The sequence below is a fragment of the Chlorocebus sabaeus genome, chromosome 20, assembly GCF_047675955.1.
Source record: "Chlorocebus sabaeus isolate Y175 chromosome 20, mChlSab1.0.hap1, whole genome shotgun sequence".
In the NCBI taxonomy this organism is placed as follows: domain Eukaryota; kingdom Metazoa; phylum Chordata; class Mammalia; order Primates; family Cercopithecidae; genus Chlorocebus; species Chlorocebus sabaeus.
The window spans coordinates 4639630-4657650 of NC_132923.1; the positions used below are offsets into that span (position 1 = coordinate 4639630).

Below are 18021 nucleotides of genomic sequence, written 5' to 3' on the forward strand. Positions count from 1 at the left end.
CAACAGTAGAGGGCAACAGACATCACATTGACTAACAGCTCATTCAACATTTTTCTTGTTTGATTTTCAAACTAAGAAACACAAAGACACATACAAACAAGTAAACAAACAAACAAAACAGAAACCAAACACCTTCATTGTGTATAAATGTATTTTTGATGATGTAGGGAAGGAAAAACAGACTCAGACAGGTCTGTGTGTTCAGAACGCTTAAGACAGAAAGTTATGAAATATGATAGTTAAGCATGTGACTGCCGTCAGATGGCCTGGTTCAAGCTTAGGCTCCGCCATTCAGCAGTGATATAATCTTGAGAAAATACTTATCCTCTTTAGTCCTCAGTTTTCTGATCTATATAATGGGAATGGTAATAGTAACTATGCTTCTTGGAGTTGTGAAGATTAAACGAGCCTAAGTTTCTAGCACATAAAAAGAATGATGATAATTGGTGGGGGTTGGGGGTAGGGGATGGGGGGTGTGAGGGTGGTGAGTGGTAGTGATGACAACTTTCTTGTGAGCCCCGCTAGCCTGCCTCTGGTACATATCCTTCCTTTTGAACTCTCTACTCTCTTGTATACCAGAGAAGCAGATGACACGAAGGAGCAGATTGAGAAGAAGTGCCAGGCCCTCAGTGCTGCAGACCCTGGCTCAGATCTATTCAGTGTTCAGGCTCTTCAGCGACAGCATGAGGGCTTTGAAAGGGACCTCGTACCCCTGGGAGATAAGGTGAGACAGGTCCTTCAAAGCTTTTCCAACATTTTCCACTTTATATTTAGCCCTCTTCTTTGGTTCTCTTTCTCGGTCTCTTATTCTTATATTTCTTTTTGTTTCATATTTGTTTTTGTACACTGTCCCTAAGGCAAGACCATGAAAAGGATATGCCCCATGACCATTAACATGGGGAAAAACTTGTTCAACTCCTGCTGTCTGAGTGAGCACCCTATATCCCCTTGTCTCTTTGGTAGATTACAAGTGACCAGACCTTGTGGCAGCTAGGTGGAGGTCAGTAGCTCAGGAGAAATAGCAAATGTCCATATCCAGGATGATCAGGCCAATGCCTGAGCATGGTGCATGTTTTTCTTAGCAAGGAATTGAATGAGTTGTTTAATTCTGTTTCAACCCAAAAGTGTACTCTGGAGCTTGCCAGATATACTCAGAGGCTTGGTATTATCATGCAGAACAAAAAGAAGCTCCTCGCATGAAGAATCAAGACCCTTGGGTTTCCTAATTGAGGTTGCCACTAACCAGCAGAGTCACGTAACCACTCTTCCCCACAACCCTCTTATTTTTAAAAAGAAGTATGGTAATGCCGATTGTAACTACCTTAGGGAGTTATGTGGACTAAAAGGTTGATATTATCTTATAAAGTATTATGACATACTTATACATCACTGATGTCTATTTGAGGAGCTGAATACTGGGACTTAGGAGTCTCCTTTTGCTAAGATTCAGGTGTGTATCTAGGCTGATTATCAGAGCTATTATACCTCCCCAGGTGACCATATTGGGGGAGACAGCAGAGCGACTCAGTGAGTCCCATCCAGATGCCACTGAGGACCTGCAGAGACAGAAAATGGAGCTGAATGAGGCCTGGGAAGACCTGCAGGGGCGCACAAAGGATCGTAAGGAGAGCCTAAATGAGGCCCAGAAATTCTACTTGTTCCTCAGCAAGGCCAGGTAGAGTGGGGTGGGTAATGTCCGTGTCTGGCCTCTAAGTAGACTGTCTAGGAGTGGTCTGGGTACAGTTGCTGTTCACTGCTGGGTTTGGAGGGCACCACTATGTTCAAGTCTTACCTCTTGCAAGGTGTAAAAATTTCAGGTTTGAAACTTGAAGCAATAAAATACAAAGTCTGAAAGAATCTGAAGCCATCTAGGCCAGTTCAGTAAGCTTCTGTAAATGTATACTATATATAAAGTACTATGCTGTGGGGTTTTAGAGTTTTGTTCTACTGAGGAGACGGTAGTATTCAGTCTTCTACTGTATTCAGTATTCTGTTGAATACAGATAACTATGATAGAACATAATGAAGCCCAAAACACACATTGTAACAAACAGCAGTGAGAATTCACAGTTGGGTAGAAGAGATGATGCACTGCAGATAACGTAACATTTTATTATACTTTATCAATCAAAATTTTAACAGAAGAGAAAACAAGTCATGTAGACCGAACTGTGCAAACAAAGACATAATCATAAGAAAAGAAGAATAAGAATAAGAACATGTTTGGGTGGTAGGAGAAGTAGTAAGAGATAAACTTAAAACTACTGGGACCAAATTCCAGAGAATTGTGAATATCTTACTGAAGTCTAGACATTATCACAATCCAAAATTCACCTCACAAACATATAGTTTGTGGAACAGTTCCCACGTTCGACTCCATCACATCAGTTCGCTGGGAGGAGCATTAGAGTTGAGGGTCCAGGAAGCTGTAGCTCTCAATGCAATGCTTTTCAAGAAAAAAGGAGGTAAATTTTGGCAAATGACTGTAGTTCCTCTTGGAAATCCCCTCCTCAGTTCCGCACTGGAAAGCTATAGTTTTTGACACAGTTTAAATACATAGCACTCACACCCATTCCAACGGTGCTTCCTTCCCGTTGTGAAGCTGTACTCCTCAGTATTTCAAAGTAGTGTTCCCAGCCCCTGAGCAACATTAATGTCTTATTTTACCCCATATGATACTTTTGCTTTCAGTTTTGTTTTTTAATTGCTATTAGTGCCTATGCTCTGTTTTTTGTTTTCCATTCTTAACCTAAAGTATGAATTCCTAGAAGGCACACATATGCCTTTTTCACAATGTTTGGTACTTAGTAAGCACCCAATAAAACTTAGTTGCTTCAATAAATGAATTTACAAAAGAAGAGACCTCTCTTTTCCTAGAGCTAAGGGTTCCTACTGAGCAAATAAGAGTAATGACGTTCTTTATGAGATGCTTAATTTATTCATTATATATGCTTTAAAGTTAATGCATGGTTAAAATTTGCCTTTTAAGAAGATAGACCTTAGTTTTGCTTGTCTAACTTCCTGACTACTAAAAGGGTAGGGAATTAGACCTTGATTTAATCAACAGTGTGGAGGCCTGTGTGTGTATGTGTATGTTTGCCAAAATATGTGCTAGATTCTCTTGAGAATAAAAGTAAGAGGAAAGACATGATTTCTTTGAGACTCTATAATAAGATGTATCTTCAAACCCTAGAAACCACTTAAAAGGAACAGTAACCAACTGAAGTAATGAAATACATAACAGTCCAGGATTCCAGAGGTCTGGGTTCTATTGAAGAGGTCTGCTTTTAGTTAAATCACATGGGCAAATTAATTATCTTTTCTAAGCTGACCTCTTTATCTCCATAATGAAAACAAAAAATTCCCAGAATCTCTGCAGGATTACTGCAAGAATTGATAAAGGTAATGAAAGTGAAGAGGCTTTCAAATACAAGGGATTGTTACCATTAAGTAATACAATAAAAACAGCAAACCTAAGATCTGTGAAGCATATAAAGCCAGATAAAAAATGTTATTCTGGAAATGTTTTCTGGAGAATGGAAAGCTGTAGGACAAACAGCACTGTAGCAAGTTGCAAAGTTTTCTTGTCGATTCCAATGTGTCTATTTATCTAGGGATCTGCAGAATTGGATCAGCAGCATTGGCGGCATGGTATCATCACAGGAGCTGGCCGAAGACTTAACTGGCATAGAGATCTTGCTGGAGAGACATCAGGTGTAACTACAAAAGCCATAGCCACTGATCACTTCACCTGAAACCTCTACTAATTTAAAAATTTCCAACGGAGTTGGCCTCACTGATTTCTTCCCCCTTTTGCCCACAGGAGCACCGTGCTGACATGGAGGCAGAGGCTCCCACCTTCCAGGCCTTAGAGGACTTCGGTGCGGAACTTATAGACAGTGAGCACCATGCTAGCCCTGAAATTGAAAAAAAGCTTCAAGCTGTCAGGCTAGAGAGAGATGATTTGGAGAAGGCTTGGGAACAACGCAAGAAGATCCTAGACCAGTGCCTGGAGTTGCAGGTACAGCAAATTTCCCAATTGTTAAGCAGGTTCAGTAGTCTGTTTCTTCTATGCAATTTTGTATGGTCATTACATGCTCAGTTCACTAGACTTTCCACATTATAAACACAAAGGGAGCTCATCTCTTAAATACCTAGCATTGTACTATGCTTTCTATACCTATCATTGTCATATTCTCCGCTCTTTCCTGTTAGAAGAGTCGAACAAGATGGTGATCAGTCCTGAACATGAGGTGGGTTGATTATCATTTGTTGATTGATTGAGGAATTGATTGTCTGATTTTTGTTAAGATTCTATCCTGTGGAGGCTCGGAGTGCCACAAAGATTAGTAAGATAGTTTCCCATTTCTTAAATAGTGAAATTAGACATATAGACAGATTTTACTAGTGCAGTGAGATGATTATTAATAAAACAAAACATTTGAGTGGTTTGAGGCTAAAGAACAAGAAGTGATTAAAGCTTTTGGGGGAAATAAGCGGTTGTGTCACAGGCTACCCTGAAGGATAACATTTCACAGAATCTTAAGGAAATGATCAGACAGTATTAACAAGGTTTAAGAACTAGGAAACAGCACCCCAGGAATTGGAGGTAGCTTATACATAAACATAAAGTGTATGTTTGGGAAAGAGGAAAAGTTCCAGTACAGCTAAGATTTGTCACATGAGTGTGTCTTGGAAGATGCTAAGTACTCCTTGCAAAACCCTTTGTGTCACGATCATGAAAGGTGTAACATCATTTCCTTCACACCACCTGGACGACACCATACCCCTCTCATTTAATTCCTCATAGATGTTCCAGGGGAACTGTGATCAAGCTGAGAACTGGATGGTGGCACGTGAGAATGCCCTGAGGTCAGATGGCAAAGATTCCTTAAACAGTCTGGAGGCCTTGAAGAAGAAACAGGATGATTTACACAAAGCAATCACTGCCCAGGTAATGATGACTAGTAAAGGAGTTAATATAATAATCCATAGTAGTAATAACAGAAATCCTATACATTTGTCTGGTTTTATAATTTACAAACATTTTGATTTGCATTTTTTTTTTTTTTTTTTTTTTTTTTTGAGATGGAGTCTCATTCTGTCACCCAGGATGGAGTGCAGTGGTGTGATCTCGGCTGACTGCAACCTCTGCCTCCCGGGTTCAAGTGATTCTCCTGTCTCAGCCTCCTAAATAGCTGGGATTACAGACACCCACCACCATGCCCAGCTAATTTTTGTACTTTTAGCAGAGACGGGGTTTCACCATATTAGCCAGGCTGGTCTCGAACTCCTGACCTCAAGTGATCTACACACCTCGGCCTCCCAAAGTGCTGAGATTACAGGTGTGAGCGACCATGCCCAGCCCTGATTCCTGTTTGCTTCTTACAGAAAAACTGAGGCAGGCAGGGCAGCCTGACACTTGACATTGTTTCACCCAAGTCACACGCAGCAAGTGGACTCTCTTACTTTAAATCCAGCATTCTAAACTCTGACTTTTAGCATTGAAAATGACTTTATATAGTATTTCAACATCTCATTCAATACAGGATCCACCCTCTACAATGGTCACGAGAAGTGTCTGTTCTTTAGGGAACTCAGTACCACACAAGTAGCCCATTATTAGATGTTTCTCCGCCTGTTAAGTTGAAACCCACCTCCCTGTAAGGCATTTATTGTTTGACCCTGAGTATATCTTCTGAATCCACAAAGGATAATACCTTTATTCTTTTCTAGGAGGGAGCCTGGGATTGCACCAAGGGCCTAATCTCCAGGCATCTGGGCTCTTTCCTTTTCCTTTTTAGGAAGGGAAGATCACTGACCTAGAACATTTTGCTGAGCGCCTCATTGCTGATGAACACTATGCCAAAGAAGAGATTGCTACTCGGCTCCAACGTGTACTAGACAGGTCAGGCCTGAGTGATTGTTTTATGTACTACAGAAAGATGTAGCAAACTGACCTCTTTGCTAGCACTGAGATGGAAGAATACTCTGACTTCCTGTCATTTCTAGGTGCCTAAAACTATCTTGACACCTATGCAGACTTTCTGACTTAGATTTATGGAATGAAAGACATGAAAGATACCTTAGAAATTAACTGGCTTTACCACTGCATTTTATATCTGAAAATAATAAGACTGTGTGAGAAGAAAAGAGGCATGTTGGCAAATGGGAAGATTTATGGATATGGCATCAGAGCACGGGAAGGGTGGAGGAAGGCATAGAGTGATTTGGCTCCATCCTCTAGATGGAAGGCTCTCAAAGCACAACTGATTGCTGAGAAGACAAAGCTTGGAGACCAAGCCGACCTAAAACAGTTCTACCGTGATCTTGAGGAGCTGGAAGAATGGATCAGTGAGATGCTGCCCACAGCCTGTGATGAATCCTACAAAGACCCCACTAACATTCAGGCAAGTTCAAAATAGGAACCTTGGAAAATTTCACCATTCTGAGCTTTTTGGTTGGATAGTCATCACCCTTGATACTTTAACACTTTCTGACTGTTGAGGTTACCATGCCTGCTCTCAGAGACTTCAGAGTCTGATTTGGAGCAGGTTCCTCAGAAGTCACCATCACCTCAGTTGTGATAGAAATATTAGCCCTTCCTTTTAAATATAATTTACCTTATCTTGTCTCCATAAATAAAAATATCATATAATTTCTGTTCGTTTCCTTTCAGAGGAAATACCTGAAGCACCAGGCCTTTGCAAATGAAGTCTATGGCCGAGCTGACCAGGTGGATGCCACCATCAACCTGGGGCGCTCCCTGATTGAGCGTAGCACGTGTGATTGCGATGAAGAGGCCATGAAGGTAAAGCTCAGGATGAGTTTTGGGCTACAAAGGCACATGAGGAGGAATCATTTACTCTTTCAGTGTTCCATGAGTAGAGCTACAAAATATGTTCTGTGACCATATCACAGAAGAACAATCTTCCCTCTGATTGTTGCACAAAGAAGGAGAAAAGGAGTGATGCCCAGACCTTGTCACTCCCATCATACTCAGTACCTGGAACTCTAAGAAAGCTCTAGGCTTAATTCCAAAGTCTTATCACGCTTGTTTTACATTTTCTATCCCTTCTGCCAATAGTTTTTTGGCCTTTGTGTGTCAGTCTCTTTACTCAACACAGGACCCTTTTTTTGAACTTTCTGTTTTGTCCAACAACTCCTATTGTTTTCCCAGATTAAGTATGACTGGTTTGAAATGTATGACATTCAAATATCAGCAAATTTTGGCTAGTTTCTGCCTTCACAACCTTTCTACATTATTCTCTCAAGTAGTCACAAGGCCCAGGATCCTAAAGATTGTAATGACTCCTCACTGTCCTTGGGTTAGGAGCAACTGGAACAGCTGAAGGAACATTGGGATTATCTGCTTGAGAAAACAACTGACAAAGGGCAGAAGCTCAATGAGGCCAGTCGTCAACAGAGGTTCAACACAAGCATCCAGGACTTTGAGTTCTGGCTCTCAGAGGTAATTGCACCTGGAAACAGTAGAGGCAAAAGAGTTTAACACATACTTGTCAGACAAATGAATATCTACATGGGCAATTTCCTTGAATTTTCCTGGGAAAAATTTGGAGACATAGCTGCTGATCTTATTTTCCTTAAAGGCAGTTTCACCTGGCAGCTTTATTGCTTATTTCTCTATTTCCAGGCAGAGACATTGCTGGCCATGAAAGATCAGGCCAGGGACTTGGCTTCAGCAGGAAACCTACTCAAGAAGCATCAGCTATTGGAGACAGAGATGTTGGCTCGCGAGGTAAGTAGTGCTGGCAGCATACCATTTCTCTGGGCAGAATAGAAATATTTCTGGCTTTTCTCCCTCCCATTTTAGGAGATCTTTTGAAAACACAGCCTTGCAAAATTGTTCTTAGTGTTCTCAACCAGCAATCATTTTAACTAGGTAAAATTAATGGGCTGTGAAGCCATTAAAACTGTCACTGATAATCAATTATCACTAAACTATAGACTCTAAGATTCCAGAAAGTGGACTCTAAAAACTATCTTTTTTATCTTTTACTGATGCATACATATAAGCCAATTATCTTTCAAGCTATATATTTTATCTAGTCTTCAAAAGAAAGTAGAAGTTTATAGAATTACAAACAAAAAATCAAACGGGGGCATGTGAAATGAAGTTGAACTACACATACACTCTGGAAATCCTGTCAAGGATTCCAGTTGCACCCTAATAGCAACCAAAAATTTGTCTTGAGAGCAGTGATGAAAATGCTGACAGTTGTTAATTTTATACTAAAGAATTTTATAATTATCAGTTTTACTTGATAATACAGATACAGAAAAGGAAGGAGGTCAAAGGCCTTGGGACTTGGTGATGTTTCCTATGACATCACTAGCGGGCTGGGTTAGAATAGGAATAGACACAGAAGAGATAGGTGTGTTCAATGGGCAGCTAAGAATGTTGCCCATAGAGTATCTCTTGCTGAATATTGAATCAATCAATCTGTGGCTGCCAACGTTGGTACTGTCAAATCAATCAATCTGTGGCTGTCAAAGTCAGTATAAGACAGTCTTGTATGGGAACAAGTGATTGCCTGCCAAGATTTTCCTTCTTTTTTTCCTTTTTTTTTTTTGGTACCAGTTCAAGCAATTCTCCTGTCTCAGCCTCCCGAGTAGCAGGGATTACAGGCATGCGCCAGCATGCTCAGCTAATTTTTGTATTTTTAGTAGGGATAGGGTTCCACCATGTTGGCCATGCTGGTCTTGAACTCCTGATCTCTTGATCCACCTGCCTTGGCCTCCCAAAGTGCTGGGATTACAGGCATGAGCCACCGCACACAGCCGATTTTCTTTTTTAGTTGGGGAGAGAAGGCAAATACTGAAAACATCAGAAGGAGAAACAGGACACAGGCTAATTACACAGTTTGAGTAATGTAGTAATGCTTACTCTATTGCTCCCACATATGGTCCTTCTCCAACCTGAACATATGCTAACATGTATAACACATAATCAAATTCCATATCTTTAAAAGCTATCCATTTGGCCCAATCTTTGAGCCAGACCAGCTATTGTTAAATTGTAGGATCTGAGTAATGCCTGTACTATACTATTCACTGAGTATCCTGAGACTTTCTAGGATGCGCTCAAGGACCTGAATACATTGGCTGAAGATTTGCTCTCCAGCGGGACTTTCAACGTTGATCAGATTACGGAGAAAAAAGATAGTGTCAACAAGCGTTTCCTGAATGTCCAAGACTTAGCAGCTGCACACCATGAAAAACTGAAAGAGGCCTATGCCTTGTTCCAGTTCTTCCAGGATCTAGATGATGAGGAATCCTGGATACAGTATGTGCCACCAGCTCAAAATGTGTGGATAATCCAAACAAGTAGATAATCCACCAAACTTGTTCCAATTTATGCTGAAATGAAATGTGTAATTGTTTCTTGAAGATAGTATTACTTCATGTTTGCCTCAGCTTAAAGTTAACATTGGTTTTATTTTTCCCAAATTCCCCTACTGGATGCAAGCCAGAGAAAGACAGATGTGGGGGAAGTGAGGAGCAGTTAACATACTTGACAGGAACAAAACTAAGAAGCCATCTGCATTTGCTCTGTAGTTCATAGAATGATGTGCAATACTCACAGAGACACCTGGGCATTTACACAGCTGATCAGATCCTTGTCATTCTATATCCAGTATATCTTATATGATGCTGAGTTGGACACCCAAAAGAGAATATTACAAAGTATCTTCCATGATTTCATTACTCATCCTATTTTTGTTGTAAAATATGATGGGAAAATCTTAGCAAATCACAATATTTTGCCTACTCCCAATTTAACCTGCCTCATCATGCTTCTCTTCTACAAAGCTGCTAATTCTTATGAGTAATCAATAAATTAGAGGGAAGCACAGTGCATAGGGCAACAAACAACATGTTTTCAAATCGTTTTTGGATAAGACCATAAGATAGAATAATCTTGTCCATGTAGTCTTTGACTGTGCTTCATGGTGACGCTCAAACATTTTATACTTGGAAGCATCCCAACTGCCATGACTCCTATGAAGCTCTTTATACCCATTCTAGCTGAATTTATTATTGACATTAATAAATGAAAATAACAAAATCCATGGAGGTCGTTTATAACTTTCACATTTTTCTGAAATAGGAAACATTAGTGTATATTCTTGAGCAAACAACAGAGGATACACAGGTGGACAGGCAAAGGGACTAATGGAAAGACTGTTACAGTTGTGCCTATGGTGGAGATCAGTATGTTACTTTAATTTGTATTGGCTAAGTCAGAAGTTTTGCTGCAAGCCTCTTCCACTAATTATATTTTCAGTCATTGGCAACAGGGTATTACAGAATTTACAACCACCCTCACCACCAGTCACACACACTCTTAGAAAGCTATTGCTGTAGGATGACCTTGGATGTCTAGACTCCAAACTTTCTGTTTTCTTCCTTGATTTTAGGGAGAAGTTGTTACGAGTGAGCTCCCAGGACTACGGGAGAGATCTTCAGGGTGTTCAGAACTTGCTGAAGAAGCACAGACGCCTAGAGGGGGAGCTGGTGGCACATGAGCCTGCCATCCAGGTAGGAATAGAATACCAGACCTGAAAATATAGAAATCATCTTATAGCAACCTGTCATGTTACAGATAAATAAGAGGGTGCTATAAAATATGAAAGTAGGATGTCAAGGTCAGAGAGAATTAGTCAAAGAGTTTACAAATATTCTTTTCTCTTCCACCTTTAGTCTCCTATAAGTAGAAGAGTTCTGAACAAGAACCCATGCTCTTCCCTGGAAGGAGCACTTCTAACACTCCTGGGGAGTGATTGACAGTTGGGAGCAGATTGGGACATCTGGGAAAACTATACTTGAGCCAACTGAGAAGAAGGCAACTCTGGGTCTGACTTGGCAGCAGGATCACTCTGTGACCATGAATAGACCAAAAAGCAGATTATGGAGAGTAACCTAGTGCAAGTACTGATATATTTGCCAAAATACTTGGGAACGTTTAGCATAGTAAATCTTGTTGCAGTTTTCATTATTCTCCCTGGACTTTCAGGACCCTCACAAAGTCCTGTGGAGTTTATGGATAATCTGGAGGCTAGGATGGGCTACATACTTTGATAAGGGACTATGGCTAAATGGGGAGAGATTGTGAGGTAATTGAACATGAATCGGAGTTGTTCTTCAGAATGTGCTGGATATGGCAGAGAAGCTGAAAGACAAGGCTGCTGTGGGGCAAGAGGAGATCCAGTTGCGGCTGGCTCAGTTTGTTGAACATTGGGAGAAGCTCAAAGAGTTGGCCAAGGCCCGGTGAGTGGGATATAGAAGACACCGTTCGCATCCTGGATTTTGGATGTTGGGAGGATACTTACGTGCCTGTTCTGCATTGTCAGCTCTCCCCAACTACCCATCTATCTCCTTAAGTCCTTTCTCAAATGCCAAGTCTACCACAAAACTTTCCTCCATATACCCCAGGCAATATGATCACTGCCTCTGTTCTAAATCTACCTCTCCTTCTGCATTTACATGCAGCCGTCTTTTACTATTGTTTTCCTACATGTGTTATCTTTCATATCAGGTTACTAGCCACACATCTGTTTTGCTTTATCTCCCAGTTTTCATATTATATGCAGCCCTTAGTAATGTAAGGATGAAGAATGATTTTCCTCTATAGTCATATAGCCAATTTGAACCACATACACAATGTATTAGTCCGTTCTCACATTGATGTAAAGAACTACCTGAGACTGGGCAATTTATGAAGAAAAGAGGTTTAATCCACTCACAGTTCCATAGGCTATACAGGAAGCATGATTGGGAGGCCTCGGGAAACTTAGTCATGGCAGAAGGCAAAGTGGAAAGAAGCACATCCTACCAAGGCAGAGTAGGGAGCATGCGTGGGCACGGGGAGTGCTAAACACTTTTAAACCATCAGATCTTGCAAGAACTCACTCGCTATCATGAAAACAGCAAGGAGGAAATCTGCCCCCATGATCCAATCACCTCCCACCAGGCCCCTCCACTGACACATAGGGATTACAGTTCAAGATGAGATTTGGGTGGCGAAACGGAGTCAAACCACATCACACATACAGCCAAATATAACAATTGGTCTCTGTAATTCCATTTTTCCTGGGGGGCTAAAAGGGAGATTCTGGCACTTTGTGGTGCCTTCATCATATATGAAAGAAGGCAGTGCTCAGAGTAGAAAGAGACATTGTGTCACTGCTGATATTCTCCAACACTGAAGTCATCATTTCCCTTTTTTGGCTAGGGTGGGTTTCCTCCCTCCAACAAAGTTTCTTAGACAGTAGAAGGTGCCACAAAATGAACTTCTAGGGAAAGAGTCTCCTCCATTTCACAGCAGATCTTCACCACTGAGTAGTAGGCACATATCATATTGCGTTGAGGCCCAGTTCAACTGTGGCTGCCTTGTGAGAATAAGCTGGTCTGCCTGAATGAGATTGTTTCACCCCACTGTACTCCCACTGCTTACCAGTTTGCTCTTATCCTCACTGGGGCTTGTCACCTTGTTATAGAGGACTTCAGTTGGAAGAATCCCTTGAATACTTGCAATTCATGCAGAATGCTGAGGAAGAGGAAGCTTGGATCAATGAAAAGAATGCTATGGCTGTCCGAGGAGATTCTGGAGATACATTAGCTGCTACTCAGGTGAGGAACAGGAAGAATGAATCAATTTTCTTCTCTTCAATTTGGTTATTTTCTTGGGTAGTCAGTGTTTTTACCTGTAATATTAGGATGTTTTTCTGGTGAAAGAAGATGAAGGAAATATGAATAATCCTGACAGTATTAAATACAAAAAAATAAAGTCCAAGCATGTAGGTAACTTGCCCAAGATTAAGCAATCAATCAGGTGTGAAGGCAGAACTCAAATCTTAATTCCATAATCTTTAATCTGTCTATGAGTCAAGGAAATAATGGTTAAAGACCTTTCCTTACAAGTCAGATATCTTGTAGATTATAGCTTTTATAAGGATTCCCTTAAATTTTCATGTTAAATTGATTTGGAAAAAAATCTTATGTATGGACATTGGCTGCAGTTTCAACAAAATATAATTTTAGGAAGAAGGTCTTACTGGACAAAATAGTTCCACAATTTATAGACATCCTTTTAAATGCAGGATTGGGTTTCTCTATAAAGAAATGAACAAGTAATCAGTGTGATCTTGAGTTGATGTAAATTTTGACAGCTTTTGAGAGTGATTACAAACAATAATGTATTAGGAGTTTGGAAACTATGCCTAGTAACCCTAAAAATTGGGAATTTACCAAGAACTCTTTGTAGAGATTAATTCACTTTAATGTGATGACATGAGGAAAGGGCTTAGATTTGCAAAAGATAGCTTAAACCTATACAACATATAATTCAAATTATCAGTTCCTCTTATTTGTAAGTCTTTTGGATCATGTGTGTGCACCCCACTGCATACGTTCAAGCATTTTAAAGCTTCTTATCAAATGCTTTCAAAGGCTTCCCTTTCTTTAAAACATAACTTTTTTTTGTTTGTTTCATTTTGTTTTGTTTTTGAGATGGAGTCTTGTTCTGTCTCCCAGCCTGGAGTGCAGTGATGTGATCTCAGCTCACTGCAAGTTCTGCCTCCCGGGTTCACGCCATTCTCCTGCCTCAGCCTCCCAAGTAGCTGGGACTACAGGTGCCTGTCACCATGCCAGGCTAATTTTTTTGTATTTTTATTAGAGAAGGGGTTTCACCATGTTGTCCAGGATGGTTTCGATCTCCTGACCTCGTGATTCACCCACCTCAGCCTCCCAAAGTGCTGGGATTACAGGCATTAAAACAGAACTTTTTATTTTGAGAATTATATATTCACATGCAGTTATAAGAAATAATACAGACAGAATCTCATGTCCTTTACCAAGTTTTCTCTAATGGAAACATCCAGAAAAGCAGTACGTCATAAATGGGATATTGACATTGTCAAGATTCAGTTAAGTTTCAGAAGGCTACCATCATTACAAGGATTGCTGATGTTGCTTTTTTATAGCCACCTCCTCTTCCTGCCTCTTTAAACTGTGGCAACCACGAGCCTGTTCTACATTTCTATAAGTTTGTCATTTCCATGCTGCTATACAAATGAACTCATATAGTATGATGTAACTTTTGAAGATTGACCTTTTCACTCAGCAACATACTCTGGTGATTAATTTTGGTTATTGTGTGTAACAATAGTTCATTCCTTCTTATTGCTGAGCGGTGTCATGGTAAAAGTATATCACAGTTGAACCACTCACCTGGTGAGGGGTGTCTGGACTGTTTCTACTTTTTGATGACTGTGAGAAAAGCCACTATAAATATTCATGCACAGATTTTAATGTAAACATAAGTCTATTTCTCTGGGATAAATGTACAGAACCCCAATCACTGAGCCATATGGTAACTGCCTATTTAGTTTTGGACCAAAAAAAAGAAAGCCAAGTTGCTTTCCTGTTTGTATGACTATAACATTTTACACTCTTAACAACAATGTATAAATGATGTAGTTTCTCTATATCCCTGCTAGCAGTCTGTGTTGTCACTACTTTTATTTTAGCCATTCAAATAGATATATAATGATATCTCATTGTAGTTTGTATGTGCATTTCCTTAATGGATAATGATGTTTTACATGTTTGTCATGTTTTTATTTGAAATCTGTATATTTTCTTCAATGAATCTCTTTGTCCACTTTCTAATTGAATTGTTAGTTTGTTCATTTTGATTTGCTTTATTGTGACAAGAACATTGAACATGAGATCTACTCTCTTAATACATTTATACGTATATAACATATTATTGTTGACTGTAGGTACAATGTTGTAGGCTGTGTAGAGACTTTCTCAAGCGTTTTCATCTTGCTTGACAATGTCAATATCCCATTTATGGTGAAACCCTTTCTCTACTAACAATATATTGTGCTTTATGATTAGTAAAACTTCAATTTTTTTCTCAGCCTCTGGTAATTAGCATTCCACTCCGATTTTATAAATTTGTCTACCTCATATAGGTGGAATCATGTAGCACGTGTCTTTCTATAATTGGCTTATTTTGCTTAGCGTAATGTCCTCAAGGTTCATCTATGTTGTCATATATTGCATAACTTTCTTATTTTTTAAGACTAAACGGTATTTTGTTGTATGAATATGCCACACTTTTTTCAACCATTCATCTGTTGATGGACATTTAGGTTGTGTCCATATCTTGGCTATTGTTAATAATGCTGCAATGAACATAAGCATGCTAATATCTTATTGAAATCATTATTTCCTTATCCTTTCGGATAAATATCCAGAAATAGAATTGCTGGACCATAGGTAGTTTTATTTTAAATGTTTTGAAGAATATTCATATTGTTTTCCATAACAACTGTGCCATTTTGCATTCCCACTAACATTGTGAAAGGGTTTCAATTTCTACATATCCTCACTAACACTGGTCTTTTATTTTTTTGTTAATAGCCATCCCGACAGGTGTGAAGTGATATCTCATTGTGGTTTACTTTGCATTTTCCTAATGGTTAATAATGTGAAGCATCTTTTCATATACCTGAGGGGCATTTACATGCCTTTTAAGGGAAATTTCTATCAAACTTCTTAGCTCATTTTTATTATTTTTAAATTTATTTCTTTCAATAGTTTTTTTTTTAGGTACAGGTGGTTTTGGTTATATGGATAAGTTCTTTAGTGGTGATATCTAAATTTCTGGTACACCTATCACTCGAGCAGTGTACACTATATCCAATATGTAGTCTTTTATCCCTGACCCATTTCCCACCCTTTCCCTCAATTTCTCTAAGTCCATTATATCATTTTAATGCCTTTTCATCCTCATAGCTTAGCTCCTATTTATAAGTGAGAACATAAGACATTTGCTTTTCCATTCCTGAGTTACTTCACTTAGAGTGGCCCCCTAACTCCATCCAGGTCACTGCAAACACCATTATTTTGCTTCGTTTCATGGCAAAGTACTATTCCATGATATATATATTGCCACACTTTATCCACTCATTAATTGGGCAATAAGTTAGTTGGTTATTTTTGTAATTGCGAATTGTACTGCTATAAACACAAGTGTGCATGTGTCTTTTTCATAAATGACTTGTTTTCCTTTGGGTAGGTACCCAGTAGTGGGATTGCTTAATTGAATGGTAGTTCTACTTTTAGTTCTTTAAGGAATGTCCATACTGTTTTTTATAGTGGTTGTGCTAGCTTACATTTTCACCAGCAGTGTGAGAGTGTTCCCTGTTTACCACATCCACACCAGCATCTATTATTTTTTGACTTTTTATTATGACCATTATTTCAGGAGTAAGGTGATATTCCATTGTGGTTTTAATTTGCATGTCTCTGATAATTAGTGATATTGAACATTTTTTTCATGTTTGTTTTTAGCCCAATTTTAAAATCAAGTTAGTAGGGATTTTTTACTTTTATTTTTATTTTTTATTTACTTTTTAGTATTGAGTTATATTTATTCCTTATGTATTTTAGAGATTAGCCCCTTATTAGAAAAGTCATTTATAAGTATTAACTCTCATTCTGTGGGTTGCCTTTCCACTCTGTTGATTGTTTCCTTTGCTGTGCAGAAGTTTTAGCTTTATATACTCCCACTTGTTTATTTTTTCTTTTTGTTGCCTGTGCTTTTAGTGTCGTATCTATGTAATCATTGCCAACACCAATATCGTGAAGATTTCACCCTATGTTTTCTTTCAGGAGTTCTATAGTTTCAAGACTTACATTTAAGTCTTTAAACAATTTTGAGTTGATTCTTGGTTATGGTATAAGGGTCTTATTTCATTATTCTGCAAGTGTAAAGGAGTTTTCCCAGCGCTGTTTGTTAAAGAAGCTATCTGTTCTCCATTGTATATTTTTAGCACCTTTATCAAAGACCAGTTTACTACATATACATGGGTTTATTTCTGGACTCTCTATTCTGTTTCATTCATCTATGTCTGTTTTTATGCCAGTACCATACTCTTAATTATTGTAGCTTTTTAATGCATTTTAAAGTCAGGAAGTGTGATTCCTTCGGCTTTGTTCTTCTTTGTCAGGATTGATTTGACTATTTGTGGTCTTGTCTGATTCCATATAAATTTTACTGATTTTTCTATTTCTGTAAAAAATGTCATTGGGATTTTAATAGGGATTTCATTGACTTTGTACATCACTTTGGGTAGTATTCACATTTTTTAACAATATTAAATCTTCTAATCCATGAACACAGAAAGTTTTTCCATTTGTTTGTGGCTTAATTTCTTTTATCAATGTTTTATAGTTTTCAGTGTATGAGCTTTTCACCTCCTTGGTTATATTTATTTTTATATATTTTATTCTTTTTGATGTGGTTGTAAAAGGAATTATTTTCTTAATTTCTTTTTCAGATAGTTTATTGTTTACAATTTCTAAACCGACTTTTATGTTTTGAGTTTTATTCTGTAACTTTGCTGATTGGTTTACTAGTTCTAACAGTTTTTTATGGAGTGTTCAGAGTTGTCTGTATTTAAGATTATGTAACTTCCAAACAAAGACAATTTTACTTCTTCCTTTCTTATTTAGACGCCTTTCACTAGGACTTCCAGTACTGTGTTGAACAGAAATAGTGAGAGTGAGCATCTTTGCCTTGTTCATAAACTTAAAGGAAAAGCTTTTAGTTTCACCATTAAATATGTTTTTTTTTTTTTTTTTTTAAGACAACAGACATTTATTATCTCATAGTTTCCCTAGGTCAGCAGTACAAAAACAGCTTAGCTAGTTACTATGCTTAGGGTTTCATGATGTTGCTATCATGGTGTTGATTGGCCTGCATTACAATCTGGGATTTCAACTGAGGAAGAATCCATTTCCAAGCTGACTCAAATTGCTATCAGAATTTATTTTTGTGGCTGTGGTACTAGGGGCTTCAGGTTCTTGCTGGCTGTTGGCTGGAGGCTTCCCTGATATCCTAGAGCTCACAATTCCTAGAGGCGATCCTTTATTTATTGAGACCTCTTGCAGTTTCTTGCCACATGAGCTTTCCCAGTGTGG

General features: G+C 38.8%; 1 protein-coding gene across 1 annotated transcript in view; it reads left to right on the forward strand.

Annotated features, from left to right (window-relative positions):
• SPTA1 (spectrin alpha, erythrocytic 1) overlaps positions 1-18021 on the forward strand; it is a 75376-nt gene that overhangs the window by 35508 nt on the left and 21847 nt on the right. Inside the window, exons 26-39 of the mRNA XM_007976610.3 lie at positions 580-724; positions 1494-1675; positions 3615-3714; positions 3824-4021; positions 4811-4954; positions 5805-5908; positions 6248-6410; positions 6680-6811; positions 7334-7471; positions 7655-7759; positions 9099-9307; positions 10443-10563; positions 11171-11292; positions 12522-12654. Coding sequence (XP_007974801.3) covers positions 580-724; positions 1494-1675; positions 3615-3714; positions 3824-4021; positions 4811-4954; positions 5805-5908; positions 6248-6410; positions 6680-6811; positions 7334-7471; positions 7655-7759; positions 9099-9307; positions 10443-10563; positions 11171-11292; positions 12522-12654 — 1996 coding nt within the window. The remainder of the gene's footprint in view (positions 1-579; positions 725-1493; positions 1676-3614; positions 3715-3823; positions 4022-4810; positions 4955-5804; positions 5909-6247; positions 6411-6679; positions 6812-7333; positions 7472-7654; positions 7760-9098; positions 9308-10442; positions 10564-11170; positions 11293-12521; positions 12655-18021) is intronic.